The sequence below is a fragment of the Osmerus mordax genome, chromosome 14 (assembly GCF_038355195.1).
Source record: "Osmerus mordax isolate fOsmMor3 chromosome 14, fOsmMor3.pri, whole genome shotgun sequence".
NCBI lineage: Eukaryota > Metazoa > Chordata > Actinopteri > Osmeriformes > Osmeridae > Osmerus > Osmerus mordax.
The window spans coordinates 12385271-12403228 of NC_090063.1; the positions used below are offsets into that span (position 1 = coordinate 12385271).

General features: G+C 44.8%; 2 protein-coding genes across 2 annotated transcripts in view; one reads left to right on the plus strand and one right to left on the minus strand.

Annotated features, from left to right (window-relative positions):
• Positions 1-1848: 1848 nt before the first annotated feature.
• On the minus strand, positions 1849-3981 carry LOC136956426 (serine/threonine-protein kinase pim-2-like). Its single transcript, XM_067250321.1, has 7 exons — positions 3946-3981; positions 3425-3565; positions 3277-3324; positions 2847-3110; positions 2500-2677; positions 2110-2286; positions 1849-1940 (listed from the first exon to the last, which is right to left on the minus strand). Exons 1-7 carry the CDS (start codon positions 3979-3981, stop codon positions 1849-1851), a joined length of 936 nt encoding a protein of 311 aa, XP_067106422.1.
• A 1127-nt stretch (positions 3982-5108) lies between these two features.
• The window catches only part of apbb2b (amyloid beta (A4) precursor protein-binding, family B, member 2b), a 25298-nt gene continuing 12448 nt past the window's right edge, over positions 5109-17958 (plus strand). Inside the window, 5 exon segments of the mRNA XM_067250322.1 lie at positions 5109-5174; positions 14723-14850; positions 15093-15159; positions 15299-16282; positions 17676-17800. Coding sequence (XP_067106423.1) covers positions 15316-16282; positions 17676-17800 — 1092 coding nt within the window. The 5' untranslated portion in view covers positions 5109-5174; positions 14723-14850; positions 15093-15159; positions 15299-15315.

Here is a 17958-nt window from a genome sequence, read left to right on the forward strand (position 1 = left end):
GCTGATTGGTCAACAAAACACTCCTTTTTTTTCGGATGTTGGCAAACAGTTGCAGCCATTAGCGCCACTTTCTGTTCTGGAGTGTAAACCAGAAAAAAGTATTTACAATATAAATCCTTAAATCCCAGAAAACGTAAAAACCAAAAATCTAAACAAACAAATTCGGTGGTGTTTAAATTTCAATATTAAGTATTCAATGTCTTTTAAATTTCAAAACATTATGTCACTGATTTGCTTCCATTGATAGTCGCGTCGTTGTGACTGTGAGATGCAGTTCTACTTCCACACCACCAGGTTGAGTCATTGAACTGTTTACAGTTTTTCTCAATTGCTAAAACACTAAAACCCATCGGCTGAACAAAGTTCTCAGTTGCCTTAACTCATGTAGCTAATTGTGTCTTGACTGTTGTCAATACCTTAAACCATTTCACATGGTAAAACACAATTTGCAGATCTCACTTAGACTGTTCAGCAAAACTCGAAACACATTCTAATTTTTAAAACACATTCTGCACTCTAATGCACGTCATCAATACTGGTAAACACAAATGGCAACAATCAAATACAAATAGAGAAAACATGTCATTGACTAAACACAACCACTCAAAATTGATTTCACTTGTTTCAAATGATGTGACACAACCAATATAAGCCAGTTCAGAGAGCAGGTTGTTGAAGGTGGGAAAATATTGCTTGTGATGTCGACAAAGTGCTCTGGCCTAACCCAGCCCAAAGACAAGAAGAAGCACATTGATCATGTGTTTACTCCTTTGATTATTGTCCCTTTCATACTGTAGTACAGTGCATTGTAGGCTTTATACTGTACAATTAACAAATTGTATGGCCCTGAACATTGTGCTTTCCATTTGTTACAGTAACAGTACTGACTGCTCAATAGATTTTGACTGGTTGCAGGTTCATATCAACAAAGAACAAGAGTGAGTTGTGAGTAGTGAGATGCAGGGTACAGTACTGTATAGGGGTACAAGGAGGAGAAAGAACAAAACAATTGCAAAGAGCAAAGCAGAGTAGTAATTTCTGATCAATTTTGAGCTACTATGATAGAACATGTTTTTGATAATCAAAAGACAATGACGGATAAATATGAAATTTGTTTTGAGACTACGTAAAAATGTACTTTTCCCTGAGAACTATATATGTTTTGAACAATGTGTTTTGCGTGAGGTGAAAGTTTAATTTTGCAAGAGGATTCAGTGGTTTTGTAAATAGTGCTTGAAGATGAGGTTTTGTGTTTACAGTTTTGAGAAAATGGGGGACTGTTTCAAGAAATGTGTTTTAGCAATTGTGAAAAACTGTAATCATGGCTAGATCTTTTGAGCGAAAATGACAGAAGATGCACTGAAATATATTTTTCACTTGAAAGATTTCAATATTTAAGTACAGAAAAGCAGACGAGAAAAAGTATAGAAAGCAATATTTTATTGAGTTCATCAAGACTGTAGCTATGGAGTCAACATTGGGGGGGACAAAATCTGCTGGGGAGTCTGAGGGCCCCCCCTGAAAACCTTTTTTAAAAATGAATAAATGTTCATTTCTATTATCATTTCGGACAGTGTTTGTGGTTGCCTGTCGTAGCGTAGCACATTTATATTTAATTTATATTTTTATATCAATATATTGTGGGGGACATTTTGACCAGATTTTAATATGATGTCCCCCCCCCATATATATTATTATGATTACAGCCCTGGAATTCATACTGTAAATGTTCAGAAGGTTTAAAAATCTAAAGTGCATGTTCTGTCCCAAGTGGTGTGGGGTGTGACTGTCAGTGAGTTGCACACCAAGCCAGTGGTGTGTTCCCAGAGGTGAAGGAGAGGGGCTGGATTACTGCAGCCATGGGTGGAGCAGAATTCCCTCCAGAGTGGGCCGGCCTTTGGGGCGCTTTGCCAAACACCTCCTCAGCAGGTCCTTACATTCTGGAGAGAGAAAGAGAGAGAGAGAAAGAGAGATAGCAAATAATATGAATGAAATGGAGGAGATTGTGGTCAGGTAGAGACAGACAGAAATAATTTGTTTTCCTCTGTGTGTCTCATTTGTGCGAGTGTGTCTGTTTGTGTGTCTGGTCTGCGTGTATGTGTGCCTTACGCCTGGACATATGGCTCTTGATGTAGGGCTCATCACTGATGACCTCCCTGTGTGAGCTGAAGGGGAATACCCCAGACACAATGTCATACATCAGGACCCCCAGCTGCCAGACGGTGGATGGAACAGCCTTGTAGGAACCATGGAGGTACCATTCTGGAGGGATATATTGAGTGGTACCTGACACATACACACACACACACATAACATACACACAAAACAACCTTAGCTATACCACCTGTACATGTGTGAATGTGTACAATTGCAAATCTGTGGATTTTTTATATCCGCTCAAGGCATTGTGTTCATCATCATGGTAAATGTTTGATGCGCCTTTGCTCTTTAATATGGATTTGGGGCGATGCTGAGAGAAAGTACGAGTATGGAACGTACCAAAGAACTCTGTGTAGGATCCATCTTTCAAAAAGCAGCCACAGCCGAAGTCTATAACTCTAATTTGTGGAAAAGCACAACCGGTCTCAACCAGAATGTTCTCTGGTTTAATGTCTCGGTGGACAACACCCCTCGAGTGAAATACTATCAAGGCTTCAACCAACTGCCTCAGAATGACCTACAGAAAGAGAGAGAGAGAGAGAGATGGAGAGTTGGGAGAGGGAGGGCATATATATGGTGGTAAATATTTACTTTCACAAAAAGCTCTCTGGATGTGAATGGCTGGGATAGACTTACGTTTGTGTACACACACTAACACACACCCACACTAACACACACACACTCACCTTGGCTTGATCCTCTGCGAGAAATCCTCCTCTCTCCTGGATGTAGTCAAACAAGTCTACAGCGGGTACAGGCCTCTCCAGAACCATGATCAGCTCCTGGTCCAGCTCATACCAGTCCAGGAGCGCAACTGCTGCCTGACTCCCCCCTCCTCCTCCAATGCTGGCCTCACGCCTGACCTGCTCACCTATGACATCCCCACCCTGTCCAACAATCAACAATAGTACCACCTCCAAGGGGAACTGGCAGAGCTTCCCATCCAGAGTCTAAAATACAGAGAACACAACAACCAGTTAGAGTTAATAGTGCAATAGAGATTTTATCTGTTGACCATGGTTTTGAATAACATTGAGACCAGAATGAGAACCGTGAAATGGAATCTATGATTTGTAAGTAGGTTAGTAGGGGTAAAAGGGGAATTGGTCCACTCACCACAGGTGTGCGCAACACTTTAGCAATGGGCACATGCTTGACTGCCACCTGTTGAAAGAGATGGTGGTGGGGGTGGAGGGTTCAAAAAATGTGTTGAATTATAAAAATGATGCAATGCTCTGTGTGTGTGAGAGAGTGTGTATCTCACAGGCAAGTTGTCATCTCTACGGAATCCAGCGTAGACTGACCCGTAGCCCCCTTGGCCAAGACAATTCTGTTCCACATACTTCTCCTCAAATGATTCTAATGTGTAAACACACCCACACCCATACACACATTCGTATATACTCTATATTTGTATCCATCTATCTCTTTTTATATCTGTCTGACTCTCTGTCCGTCTGTCTGTCCAACCTCTTCTATGTGTGGGATGCGAGGTCATTGGTGTTCTGGCAGCGCTGTTATTAGAGGACATCTTGGAGCTCCTGGAATCTGCCCTGAGTCTCTTTGTCTTGCCCTGGGACAGAGAGAGGGAGGAGGACGACGAGGATGCCGTCAAAGACTCCCCCGATTCCTCTTTCTCTTCCTCCTCTTCCAATTTGCGACTCTTCTTCCCCTTCCTTTCCTCACCTCTGCTGCTCTCTGTATGGCTCTGGCCCTTTCTCTTGCTCCTCCTCTTTTTCCTGGCTTCCCTCTCCTCCTCTAGAAACAGGTGGCTGGGTCCCACACTTGCATCTGGTTCATCAGCCAGACGGCGGCTGGCATGAGTGTCTAGGGGGAGCCACAGCAGACAATCCATCCAACTTACTTACAAATACAATTGGTATTTAATTATATCACAGTTATGATGAATACACAGTTTTGACTTGCCTAAACTGAAATATTTGAGTGACATGCCCACTTGTATCATGTTGTAAGTGCATATCCCACATTTATAATTCAGTTATGCTTAACTGTTGTTGCTATATGTTTTAAAGTAAAGTTTTTAAGGCAGTTTATATTGTCATACTCACTCATATGTCTCCCAGAGGTGGGAGAGTGCATTGATTTGCACGCCATCGAGGGAAAATTACTGTCTAGTGAGTTTATGAACCAGCTACTTAAAGTATATTTCTTAAAGTAATGTTGCAATGATATGCAGTGTTTTTGAATGTGGAGCTTTGTGGAATGCTCTTCCTCACTGACTCCGTTATGATGTCATAAGCGTTAGAGGATTACCATTGTGACTCATGGAACATGACAAACCCAATAAATGGAAACGACAAATGACATAATATTGTATTTAATTAATTAATAATAGGCTAATAGCCATGCTGACAATCCAGGCCTATTTTGCTGTAGCCTATAAGTACGTAGCACCCGAATTCTTCTCACTAGCAAACGAGTCAGTCCATGAAGTGTGCAAGTTTCTCTTCCATAAAGTGCGTCTAGAATATCCTACGGTTGCCTATTTTTTATTCATGCTGTTTTGGACCCTGTAACTTTTCCTTATTACTTTGTGATACTTTTATTATGTTTTGTTTGTCTGTCAACATGGACATTTCATCAAATCCAAACTACCCCTCAAGTGTTTTTAGTCTAAATCAGAGCCCAACACTTCTGTCAGTTGTAAAACAGTTCAGCAGGTGTGCTTTGTCACATTAATGCTTTTTGGGATGACACACTAGTCGATGAAAAGGAATAAAACGTTTCCCCCCATTAGGTTTACCTAAGTATGCCTATTCCCGAAAATGGCTTCATTCATGATACATACTTTTACAATAGTTTAACTGTACTGTAATCAATAGAAAAGTAGATTATATACAACAGGCTAAACTATGTGATAGGACCATTCGTTTCCGGACCTGCGCAGCCCCTTCCTCCTGGAAAGCAGCGGCATCTGGAAGGGAGGAGAAGAGAGCAGCGAGAAGAAGGAAAAAGAAGCGCAGCTAAGACGCGAGTATAGCTTACATGGGGAGGTGAGTGATGCCAATCATTTCGCTCGAATACGGGCGCTACTGTCTATTGTCTTGCAGACGCGAAATAATTACTATAGCCCAAAAGAATGGCTTAGCAAGGTTTCCAACTTCTCATTCGGGCGAGGTAGCCTCGTAGTCTACTGTATATTGGGGGCTTGCTCTGTTGCAAAGTCGGACGAAGGTGGGGGAGAAGAGGAGAGGAGTCTGCGGCGACAGATGGGCTTTTTCCAGTACCACTGTCGGGACAAAGCAGTGACTTTGCTTTCTCTAATTGTTTCGATTTCATGATGCGTGTTTCTTGTCAATATAGATTTAGTAGCTCAACAAAAAAGACAGCCAAACAAACATGAGTCGGCCTCTTGCAACACTGTTGCCAAACATTGACCGCTGCTGCGGGTGGTAGGCTGGGGTTTGACTTTAGTGATCGGTTATCAATATTTTTGTCACTGACAAATGATATAGGCCATCACATTGAAAATAACGTCAGCTTGTTTCTCATAGAAAGTTTGTTAAATATTATTATGCTTTAAAGACAAATGGTTGTCGGTTGTCTTGTATGCTAAGAAAAGCAGGCGAGGCTATGGGCTCCGTCCTGATTCAGCATGATGCTCCGATTATATGTCAATGTTTAGCCTAACAGAACCACATCCGCAGTGTCTAGTCAACGGTCACATAGGTGAGATAATTTTGTTAGCTCTTTGGGGCGAGTCAACGTGTCGCAGGGGGAGGTGTTGGTCCCTTGCGGACATAGCTCTCCCTGTCCAGTTGTCCACCCTGCCCGCACACCCTTCTGCACTGTGGACTATCTGTCAAAAAGTACAAGTCTGCTGCGTCATATGGGTTCAACTAGGCTTCTTGCAGTCAGCATTGTTTGAGCTCTTCTTGTCCTAAGAGCTTCGTTATTAATGAGTTCCATTGTGAGACGGTGGCACCCAGGGACTGTTATCATGCATTGAGTAGCCTGACTTCTGTGCCGTGTGCTAGGCTGTCCATTGCAAGCCTGGGGCCGTGGGGGGTGGGGACTGGGGATGAACTGTATCTTCTCGGTTCTGGCTGTGCTGTAATCGTTTCCAGGCTTACGGGGTGGTTTAACTAGGCCGACATGGGATAATGGGTTTGTTTGTTTTACACAAACATGGAGCCACTTAATTGACTGTTTATCTTTCCTGAGTTTGGCTTCTTGAAAATCAAGACAATTATTCTCCTGAACAACTTTCCTGTTTTGGGGTTCAGATTGTAATCTGGGAGTTTATTACAAATATTTCAAAGGGAAGGGAATAAAGATGTAATTATTTTTTTTAATTAAATGAGAGGTATAGTTTAAGCCAGTTGTACAAAAAACAGTGTTAGACCTGAGAGGTTTGGTTGAAATCCTGGTTTGATGATTGCATACAATTATTACATTTTTCAGTTTAACAATTTATTCATTTAGCAGACATATAAAAAATGTCTCCAAAGTGGCATATACATAGTGCATGTGAGAGTATTAAATTATGAATGTATTATTATTTATTATTAATACATGTAGTAAAAGACCGTAGACCATCATACTCATCAACACATTTGAAAAGGTTGCAGTCATTTTTGTGGAAGGTTCTTGTGTTGTGAAGTTGGTTTATATTCGTCCCCATCTCTCTTTCTCTGCTTTCTCTCTCTCGCTGCTGTCCGACACCAAGACTTGCTGACTGTGGAAAAAGTGATTAGGATGTTCATGGGCCAAGTTTTGGACCGAATGCCGCATACCCTGTGTGTGTGTGTGGGTGTGTGTGTGTGTGTGGGTGTGTGTGTGCCTTTATTGGTCTACTCAGTGTTTCAAAGCTCAAATTCATTGCTCAGTTTTTGGCTGGTGTGGAAGTTCTGCTGCCTCTCCTTGTATTTTAGATATAGACAAACACACACACACATACACACACAGACACACACACAGGCAGCGTGTCAGGACAAATATAGCAGTGTGGTAATGTAAGCTGTCACCTTGTGACTCCCTAGTATCGTCAGGCCCCCAAAATATCCTTCATAACCCAGATACCCTCAAAATACCCCCCAGACAGGAAGTGTAGGTTTCCTCTGGTCTTCAATGTGTATGGTATCACATGTATGTGTGTGTGTGTGTGTGTGTGTGTGTCTGCATGCATCGTGCTTTGCAATACCTGTATGGTCATGTGTGTTGGTCAGGTTCAATTATGACAGCTGATGAGTAAGAAAAAAGCCTGAGAGATCAAGCTTGAGTGTGTGTGTGTGTGTCTGTGTGTGAGCCATCAGATAAGGTGGAGAGAGAGCTGTTATCACTACCCTGCTTCCCCTGTGAAACAATACCGCTGTCCCGCCCTTGACAAAACAAATGTGTGACTGTGTGCGTGCGTAGTGTGATTTAGGCTGACTTTGTGAACGTTGGATGACTGACGTGGACAGAAGACTTTCGCTGTTTCACTGTTTCGCTGTTTCGCTGTTTCGCTGTTTCGCTGTTTCGCTGTTTCGCTGTTTCGCTGTTTCACTGTTTCACTGTTTCACTGTTTCACTGCAGTCCTGTTGATTCATATTGGCCTGGGCTTGTGTGCAAGCCGACCACTCCTAACTGATCGTGTGAGATCAAGTCCACTCTGTCAATCTTTTCTCATTCTGTATTCCATCTCTCTATCTTCCCTTTATTGGAGCCCCACAATAGGGTTATTGTCCTGTGTGTGCATGTGTGTGTGTGTGTGTGTGGTTGTTGTTGTTGCAGGGAGCAGGCAGCCGTGAGGTGTGTTTGGACAGTGAAGGAGCACAGAGGCCCTGTTCTCCCTGCAGGGTGTGAAAGTGAATGTTTGTCCCCATCTTTCATTCTTTTTTTTTGTTTCTCTCTCACTCGCTTTCTTTTTAGCTCTCTCCAGCACACTCACACTATTCTGTCTCTGTCAGTTGTGTGTGTGTGTGTGTGTGTGTGTGTGTGAGAGAGAGAGAGAGAGAGAGAGAGAGAGAGAGAGAGAGAGAGAGAGAGAGCGAGAGAGCGAGAGAGCGAGAGAGCGAGAGAGCGAGAGAGCGAGAGAGAGAGAGAGAGAGAGAGAGAGAGAGAGAGAGAAAGAGGCATGGTACTGACATTCATGTAGTTGTCAGTTCTGGCTTGTAATTGGCTTCTCTGTATGCAGAATATTCATCACATGCAAATCCACATTGAAAGACTTCAAAAAATTATCTCTGTCTCTCTCTCTCTTTCTCTCTCTCTCTCTCATGCACTCACGCATGTTGATGTGTTTGTTGATGTATCACCTTTTGTGCAAAGTTCACAGCTTTTTCACATCACTGCACTTATCTTCAACCTTTCCGCTTTGAGTTCAGCTGCATAAGGGCTTTTATTGTCTCTGTTTGGTTCAGTTTGACCTTCATCAGGTGCACACACTCCGTGAAATTGAAAAAGAACAAAGCCCAATGTGTGATCAGCCTTGAGTCTTCATCAGTAAGGTGGACATGTTGCTCTGCAATGTAGTCCCTAGTATGTCATAAATTTCTTACTGCTTCCTGGTAAAACCAAAACTAAACTCTGAATCACACTCTGATTGGACAGGAGAACACATTCCAATCTGGTGATTGGTCAAGACAGAACAGGTCCTGAGAGAGCTGGATTTGGGAATTGCGGGAAGGGGGATGCAAAGCGTGACCAGTGCGGTTGGATTCGTAGTGACATGTCCAGTGCCCTGCGAAGATGATGTCGCTTCCTGTGGTGAATACCAGATGTGGCTGCTGAGCCGTGGAGACTGAAGTTTGGTACACTGTTTTAATTACGGCATCTCTCTCAGTCCTTGTCCTGACCTTCAGTGATCTGGTTCTAAACAACAAGTCTTCATGTCCTCTTTTATATTCTCTGTTTGAACAGAATAGGATAGAACACAGTTAAATTCAGTAGAATACAATATAACATGAATAGGTCTGCAGTCTAAGTCCAACCATTGATGCCAGTTGCCATTGGCTTCACATTGACAGTTGAGGTGATTGACAGCCCTGGCCATGTTTGCTCCAAACAGTGACAGACCGGTGCGCTCCTTGGACGTCACTGTGTCGATTTGCATTGCGGCCCATCTGTGAAGGCCAAGTCGTACGGGCCTGGTCCAAAACCAATGTTCTGTCAGACAAGAATACCCTGCATTGCTGTTATGAAACGGCAAGGTTCTGCTGAGAGAGTTAGTTAGTGAGAGTGTAGAAGAGAGAGCTAGAGTTGGAGATGAGTATGCTGGTCCCATTAGTTAGATTGGCAGAGACATGACATTCCTGTTCTGAAGAATCACTCTTGCTCTTGCTCTTACTCTCTCTCTCTCTCTCTCTCTCTCTCTCTCTCTCTCTCTCTCTCTCTCGCTCTCTCTCCTTGTTCAATCTCTAGCTTTCTCTCACTTGCTGTGTTCCCCTCTCTTTTCATTGTCTCCCTTCTCTCCGACCTCTTTTTTGATTTACCTTGTCTCACATTTCTCTTTTTCATCTTTGTCTTCCTTTCTTTTTTCCTTTCCTATGTTTCTCTCTCTCTCATTCTCTCTCTCTCTTGCTCTCTTTGTTGAGTTTTGAGTTTTTCTATAGATTACATTATATTCGTTCTCCTGATAGCCAGCTCAAACCAATTAAAGGAGTGGAAAAATGACGCAGGACCCTGTGACATCATCAAGGGACATGTTGCTACCGGCTGTTTAATGCACCCTGACACAGAGGGAGTGTACACACACACACAGACACACACACACACACACACACAGACACACACACACACACACACACAGACACACACACACACACACACACAGACACACATATACTTAACGGTAGGAAGGGCTGTATAGTCTGAGGCGTCTAGACCCTGTCATCTCGGATGTCCTGTTAGATAGTAGCAGTGGCTAAATATAGGATATCCTGCTCCTCACTGCACCTTTGTGTGTGTGTGGGGGGGGGTTGTGTAGATGTGTGTGTTCCAATGGGGTTCTGCTCTCTTTTTGTATTGTTGTTGTTGGTGACGCGTCCAGGAAATAGCTGTGGACTCATTACAGAGACGCCACTGGCTAAACTCCCACTGTTTGTCTCTCTCCCCTCTGTGTGTGTGTTTGTGTGTGTGTGTGTGTTTGTGTGTGTGTGTGTGTTTGTGCGCATATGTGCGTGGGAGAGATAGACATTGTGCTCCCTGGATTATTCAAACTCTCAGGGTGAAGGACAAAATATGCACTGCAAGAATCCTCATAAATTAGCAGTGTGTTGGTAGTGAAGAATTTCGTCAGAGTAGCTATCTTCCTCTACCTAACATGAAGAAGGAGGGGGGAACAGACCGGAAGAGGGAGAGAGGTGGATTGAGCTGGAGAGGAGAGGGGGAAGGGTAGCCCTGAACTTTTTCCCAAGTCTCCAAATCCATGAAATCTTTTCTTGGCTCTAATACACTTTGAGTTATATAGTTATTTCCATTTCATAGGGCCTCAGTCAGTGTGCTTACAAGTGAGATGTGTGTGTGTGACCACACACACAATTTCTTCATAACATCTGCAGTTAAAGCCAGCTCCACACAGCTTATAACTTTGCATGCGTATGTTTTTTAGTGTTGTCTCGTGCGTATGTGTTTGTGTGTGTTGTCACGTGTGTGTGTGGGTGTTTATGTGTGTTGCCGCATGTGTGTGTGTGTGTGTGTTTGAGAGGTGTCTGGTTTCTGAGGCTGTATATGAAATATGTGAGGCTCCTTTTCACTCCTGCTCTGCATCTCACTCTTCTCCTCCTCTCTGCCCTTATCTCCCACTCTCCTCCTCTAACTGTGTGTGTGTCAGTGTGTGTGTGTTTTAATAGTCACACTTCACAAGCCTCTGGGTCTCCTCTTTCCTCTCGGTCTTTCCAGTTGACACGGTGTCTGTCCATCTGTTTGTCTGTTGGATGGGTGTCCATCTGTCCTGACCAATAGAAGCATCAGGGCCTATTGATACCCAGGTACGATGATAATACACACACACGCACGTACATACACACACCAGTAAGCCACCCATTATACCAAAGATGAACACTATTGTCTTTCTCACTTTTGTTTGTAATTTTATTTTTTTTGTGCTTTGTCTTCAGAGAGCCTGGCCGTTCTGCATGCGTGGCTAGAACGCTAGATTATTTAACTAGCATGGCTGTATGGGTACGGCAACTGCTAACCATTAACACGTGTGCATGTGTGCGCGCGGATGTTCTCTTTTGGTGACCAATTAGAGCTTTCCAACCCCCCACCACCACTCCACACACACACCATCCCCAAGACGAGACATTCCTCAGATTGTTTGGCACACCCTGAACATTTCCTCTCTCCTCCATTGTTGTCTTCTCACTCTTCTTTCTTTTGTGGTCACTCTCTGTCTCTCTCTCTGTCTCCTTCTCTCTCTCTATCCCAGCGTAAACCGACAGTCAGAGGAAAATGATAGCTTTGACACTCTCTCTCTCTCTCTCTCTCTCTCTCTCTCTCTCTCTCTCTCTCTCTCTCTCTCTCTCTCTCCCTCCGTTTTTTGCACTCACACAAAAACACACCCTGCAAGCTCATTGGGCCCTTTAAACCACGAATAAACGCGTTGAATTATAGTGGGGATCTTGTTTCATCTGCCCTTCACACGCTGACTGCATACCACGGCAAGGGCACCCCACGTCCACGTAACTGTGGGAATCCCACATAGCTCACATGCTCTACCCTGCAAGTGTGTGTGTGTGTGTGTTCATGCTTATGTGTGCGAGTGTATAATAAGTCTGAATGTTTTGACGCCTTGGTCTAAGTGTTTTTCTTTCCCTTTTAGTCAGTGTTATTTCCTCCAATTGACAGTACTGGGAAACACAACAACACACACATACACACACACATACATAGTGGGCATCTACTCAGTTGTACTTCAATTGTTAATGCGGAGCCATTGTGGATCCCTTTTGTCACATCTGTACCCCTTTTCTGTTGTGAACTGTGGGGTTGGACTGGCCTGTAGAGCCTAGAATGAAGTTTTATCTTCCTGTTCTCATCTCTGCGGTTAGCTAAAGGCTATGACACTGCCAGACCAGCTGGCTTATCAAAGGACCAGCACTAAAAGACCTTTCTGCTTAGACTGGCCAATGAAAATAAATTTAGAAAGATCTAAGAATATCTCATGGTATTGTCTTCTAATGCTTATTTACTCTCTGTAATCCTGAAGTTAGAAAAACACACTCTCTTTCTCTCCTCTCTCCTCCATTAGCATTTTGTCTTGACAGAAACACCATCTATTTTTTTTTCTGGGATCTGGTGATTTTGTGTTTGACCTGTTTTTTGTTGTTTTTCCTACTTGTGAAAGATAGGTTTCAGACAGAGAGGAGTGCAAATTCGGGCTGTAGGGAAAGAGACTGGTGTTTTTGAGGTTTCACATACTATTTTGTGTCCAAGTCAAGGGAGATTTAGAGGAGAGGAAAAGAGGAAAGAGAAAAAATACCAAATATAAAGGAGAGGGAAAAGGGAGGGGAGGAGTTTCATGTCATCCACTTGGCGGATGGATTAAAGAAGAGAAAAAAGCGTGTGTGTGTGTGTGTGTGTGGAAAGGAGGTTCTGTCTAGTGTGTGTGTGTGTGTGTGACTGTGTGGAAGGGGGGTTCTGTCTAGTGTGTGTGTGTGTGTGGGTGTGTGTGTGTGTGTGTGTCAGAGGAAAGAGGCTAGATGGATGGGGTGGATTTGCAGCTGTTCCCGTCATTCTAGCCTGAGCTAGTCCCCTGCTATGCTTTGGCCTGTGACACACACAACACACAAACTGAAGTAGGCCATCATGTCAAAAGTCAAAGATCACTGCCTAGTAGTACAACATTTGGCTTCCTATTACCTGTGTGTGTATCATTTGGTGTCGGCAAGTGTATGTGAGATGTGTGAGAGTAGATGTGTATCTGTGCAAAACATGTTTTTGTTCCCCGTGTGTGGAGACACTGTGGGTGTGTGTGTGGTTTTCCCTCCCAGTGTGGGCCTTCTAATCTCTGGTTAACCCCTCTGGCCACAGTTAAGAGTTGTGAGGGGCTTCAGTGGCTGGTGGGACCCAGCCCAGTTCAGCCCAGCCCATCCTTGCTAACCATTCTCTGCTCCAGCACAGTCTCCCAGTCCCAGCCTAGCTCCCCAGTATAACCCAGTTTTCAAATCTTTTTGCCAGAGAGTGAGATGGAGAGGCCCTGTGGATTTGAGATTCTCAAAAATGTAATATACCTTCCACTGAGAAATTCCCTATCTGACATATAACATGTTTGGCATCAAATGGGGTTACATCAAAGATCATCTCAAGAAGAACAGAATAGAATGAATTTGAAGAAAATAAAGACATGCAGTTGTAACCAGCCTATGGCTCTAGATGGTTTGTTTGTATGTACTTTGAAGTCAAGATGGTATTTTGCACTACTTTCACATAAAGTTCTCCAGAGATCCTTCTGATTTGATACTGTAGCAAAGTTTTTTGTCAAGGATGGGTGGAGATATAAATGTGGGAAGATGGCTAAATTGCTTGTAGTTGGGTGGCAGTTGAGTGTTTATCTTTTACGCTACACAGAAAATAACACACACAAACATGCACTCCTGTGCTGGTATGTGGACCTGTCGCAGCAAGAGCCCGAGAGTTGAGTTCCCTTGTCACTTCCCAGAATGCTGAAAATGATTTTTATGATGTTGTTTTATGATGCGCTTTCATGCATCGTTTTCCTGGCCTGTCCTTGGCTGAGTTCTCCACATGAGCTGTATGTGTGTGTGTGTATTCCCCTCCCACTGTCCAATCTGCATCTTCATTAAAAACCAGTGAGAACCAGGGAGCGATAACTGGACATCTGTCTCTCTGCCTCCCCCCCAAACACAGAGAAAAAAGGGGAAAGAGGGGGAAAAGATTTAACTGGGCTCTTGACTGGGCAGGGGCCAACTCTTCCATAAAGGAATGGTGTTATTCTAAAACTTAACTATAAAATGCTCATAGGGTCTTGTATTTTGTATCCCACCCTCTGCTTTGGCCCCTGGGCTCATCTTAACTGCTGACCCAGGGTCAGCTTATTTTCCTCCATGTTCACTTTAGCCACCAGGAAACCAAACACTGACCTGATCTCAAGATCCAAAACGCTTTTCTGAAATACACAAGTTGCCAGATTATGGACCCCCTGTTTCTTGCTATTTAATGTTACAGCTTAATATTCCTGCTCTAATCTGGTAGCTAAAAATGCAAACATTATCACATATGTTTTGTCTTTGTGTGTGTGCTAGTGTATTCACATTTAGAGAGAATGATGGAGGTGAGGTAGTTCAGGAGTTTATTAGAAGTTTATAAGTTTTTACGCTCTTAACTGATGTGTTCTGGCGGTTATGTGCTAAAGTGGTAGTGGGACCATACACACTTTTTAATCTTTGATAAGAAGGTGTGAATTATTAATTTTATATAGTCTCCTGCAGTCGGTTTCTCTCTCCCTTCCTCTCTATTTCATCCCACAACCTCTCTCTCTCTCTCTCTCTCTCTCTCTCTCTCTCTCTCTCTCTCTCTCTCTCTCTCTCTCTCTCTCTCTCTCTCTCTCTTGCACACACAAGTTTGCTCACCCAGTGTGTGTTGTTTCCTACAGGAAGAAGCAATTTCCTGTGTGAAGCCATCTCATTGGCTCAGAGAGCGGCCTACCTTCTGATTGGTCAGTTAGGGGAGACACCCAAAATGGATGTGCACCACCATGGGTTTACCCACAAACCCTAGCTGGTAATAAAGATTTCCTTAGTTATATCTGTTTAGTCATCTTCATCTGTTTCATTACACACAAGCAAACACTTAACACACACACACACACACACTTTCTCACAAGCACAAACTGCAGCTGTGTTCCACATGGGTGGCTAATTTATCTAGCGTTTCCTGAAAGCACTTGGAATTCTTCAGATTCTTTTAATCCTAATTTGTGTGACGTGTGTATGTGTGTGTGTGTGTGTGTGGTTTATTTTCAGATGTGGAGCACCAATTGCTGATCCCTACACTGCAACTTACACCAGTCGACGACTGCTCTCATATCAGGTTAAATGCCTACACAGGCACACACACACACACACACACACACACACACACACACACACACACACACACACACACACACACACATACATACATACATACATACATATTATGTACTAGCTCTCTTTTTTGCCAATCCTAGTGGACTCCTTTGCCGGGATGATGTCAGTAGATGTGGCCAATAGGAATAGCCCTCCAGTTGCCCCGCCCAACTCCCTCAGCCTTCGCTCCTCCCACAACCAGCTGCTGAGTGGTGATGTTATCAAGCAGGGCTCGGACACGCCCCCCAAGTGTCGTAAGAAGTACGCCCTGACCAGTATCCAAAGCGCCATGGGGCTTGTCGAAGGAATGCCCCCATCCTCGTTGTCATCGTCGCCGCCAGTGTCATCCACTCCGAACAACCCCAAGCTGGCAAAGAACGGCGTCAACCAGCAGCGCAAGGCGGCCGAGCGTCAGGACCACAACAGGAACACCACCGACTCGGACTCAGACTCCAACTCGTCCACAGACGACCGCAACACCAACGCAGATCACCGCAGGCAGACCCTGACCAACAACGACCGGGATGACGTCGTCCCCACACCCGGCCCCGGCCTCGACCTCGACGCAAAAACGTTGGAGGTCCTCAACCTGAAAAGCAACGCAAACGTCAGTTTGGACCACGACACGAACGTGGCGGAGACGGATGACAGCGATGACATCAGCATCCTGTCTGAGAAGGAAGCCCTGGGGAAGATGACGGTGGAGGATGAGGAAGAGGGGCAGGATGAGAAGAGCCCCCTGCTGATGAAGGACAACAGTCTCCTCGAGAACAAGAGAGAAGCTCCAGATCAGGGGCTCATCTCGGACCTCCTCCCCAGCATCAAGCTCCTCCAATCAGGCAGGGACTCTCCCCTGCTGCCTCCACCTCCATCCCCCCCCAGACAGCCCAGCCCGGAGGACACACCCCTCCTCTCGGTGGCCTCCACTTCCTCCTCGTCCTCCTCCTCTCCGGAAACAAAGAAGGACAGGCGGACGGGAGCCAAGACGGACTGTGCTCTCAACCGCATCCAGAACCTCAACCCCAGCGATGAGGAGTCTAGCTGGACCACACTGTCTCAGGAGAGCAACTCACCTGAGGATACAGGTACACTCGCTCACACACACACACACACACACTTACTGGACATTGTTACAGAACAGAACGCCCATCTAATGCATGCAGTAAAGCTAAGCTGTTATTAAATATGGAAGAGACAGCTCTTAAGTGTGTGTATCTGTGTGCTTGTGTGTGTGTGTGTGTGTGTGTGTGTGTGTGTGTGTGTGTGTGTGTGCGTGTGTGTGTGTGTTTGTGGTTCAGCTGACTAGCTCTAGTTTTTTTACTCTTCTCTCTGCAACTCGGAGGTTTCCCATCCCTCCATCCTGATGAGAGGTTCTTTCTGACCGTGAACGTGTGAAAGGGTGTGTGTGTGTGTGTGTACGAGCTGTACTCGGTCATGGCTAGAAAAGAATAACAAACTGTAAATCTGCCTCTCCGTCTCCCACAATCCCTCTGAAACAGGAAGTAGCCCCAGGTGGGGATGGGAAGCTTTCCTGTTTTGAGTGTGTGTGTGTGTGTCTAATCTCTGTATCCAAACACTGACCTGGACCAGCAGTTTGTTTCTGGTGATACTGATTACAGTATGTGATATGCCATAGGTTCAGCCCAGGGTTGTCTCTATCACCCTCTTTTCGTCCCCTCCTTTTTTCTCGCTGTCCTGTCACACTGTCTATCTCTCTTTTTTCCCATCATGCCCCTCGCTCCATTTGCAGTCTAGTAGGACTGTCACATAGCCACTCCATTGACCTCTACTTCACTTTCTTCATCTCCACTTTCTTCTTCTGCGTCCCTCCTTCTTCTCCTCTCATACTGCAGTGCACCCGCCCCAGCAGAGGGGGTCGTAAACAAGCTGTAAATATTCACAGGAGGACAGGGGCAGGGTGGACCAACAAACACACACACACACACACACACACACAGTGTTGTGTACACCACAGATTTGTAGACCTGCTGCAGGAGTTTCTTTCTGTCCTCGAGACCATAGGCCCTGATCTCCGTGTGTGTGTGATGGTGCTTGGAGATGTGTGTGATGGTGCTTGGAGATGTGTGTGATGGTGCTTGGAGATGTGTGTGATGGTGCTTGGAGATGTGTGTGTATTGATGAAAACGCAGGTGATAAAAAGCAGAGAATGGTGGAAAGGGGGATTGTTCTCCCAGGGTTGATTTATTTGTGTGTGTCTGTGTGTGTGTCTGTCTACTCTGAGTCTGCCTCAGAGAGACAAATAACATTTGAGATTCTATTTCGCTCTCGTTGGGCTGAGAGTGTTGTTATCACAGGTGTGTGTCAGATTCCTCTTGGGATCATGTGGGATAGAGGCCCACTGTGACCCTGCTTTCACACATAGGGTCAAACACACACACACATTCAAAATACAACTATACCACCCCCCACTCCTCCCCACTCCCAGCTGACTTGAGTCAGTAGCTGGTGAGGCTGCAGGAAAGATGATCGGGGGTTGCTATGGCAACCGGGGGGAGGGAGGGAAAGACGGCGGAGCGTTCCTCCAGTTCCTCTTCTCCTCTGAGCAGGGCAGGAAATGTGGTGAGGAGGGCTTCGTTGTTCATGTGAGAGGAGGCAGCGACAACAACAACAACAACAACAACAACAACAAGACATGTGTTGGGTATAGACAACCTCTCGCACTCTCTCCCTCTTTTCTTTTTATCCCCTCTTTCTCTCTCTCTCTCTCTCTCTCGCTCTCGCTCTCTCTCTCGTTCTCTCT

What these genes read in the sequence shown, in the direction of transcription:
- LOC136956426 (XM_067250321.1), bottom strand. Translation starts at nt 3,981, where the DNA reads ATGCCAGCCGCCGTCTGGCTGATGAACCAGATGCAA. An exon ending in TCGCAGAGGATCAAGCCAAG is followed by an intron (nt 2,678 to 2,846) that starts GTGAGTGTGTGT and finishes CTCTTTCTGTAG; the next exon opens with GTCATTCTGAGGCAGTTGGT. An exon ending in CAAGAGCCATATGTCCAGGC is followed by an intron (nt 1,941 to 2,109) that starts GTAAGGCACACA and finishes TTCTCTCTCCAG; the next exon opens with AATGTAAGGACCTGCTGAGG.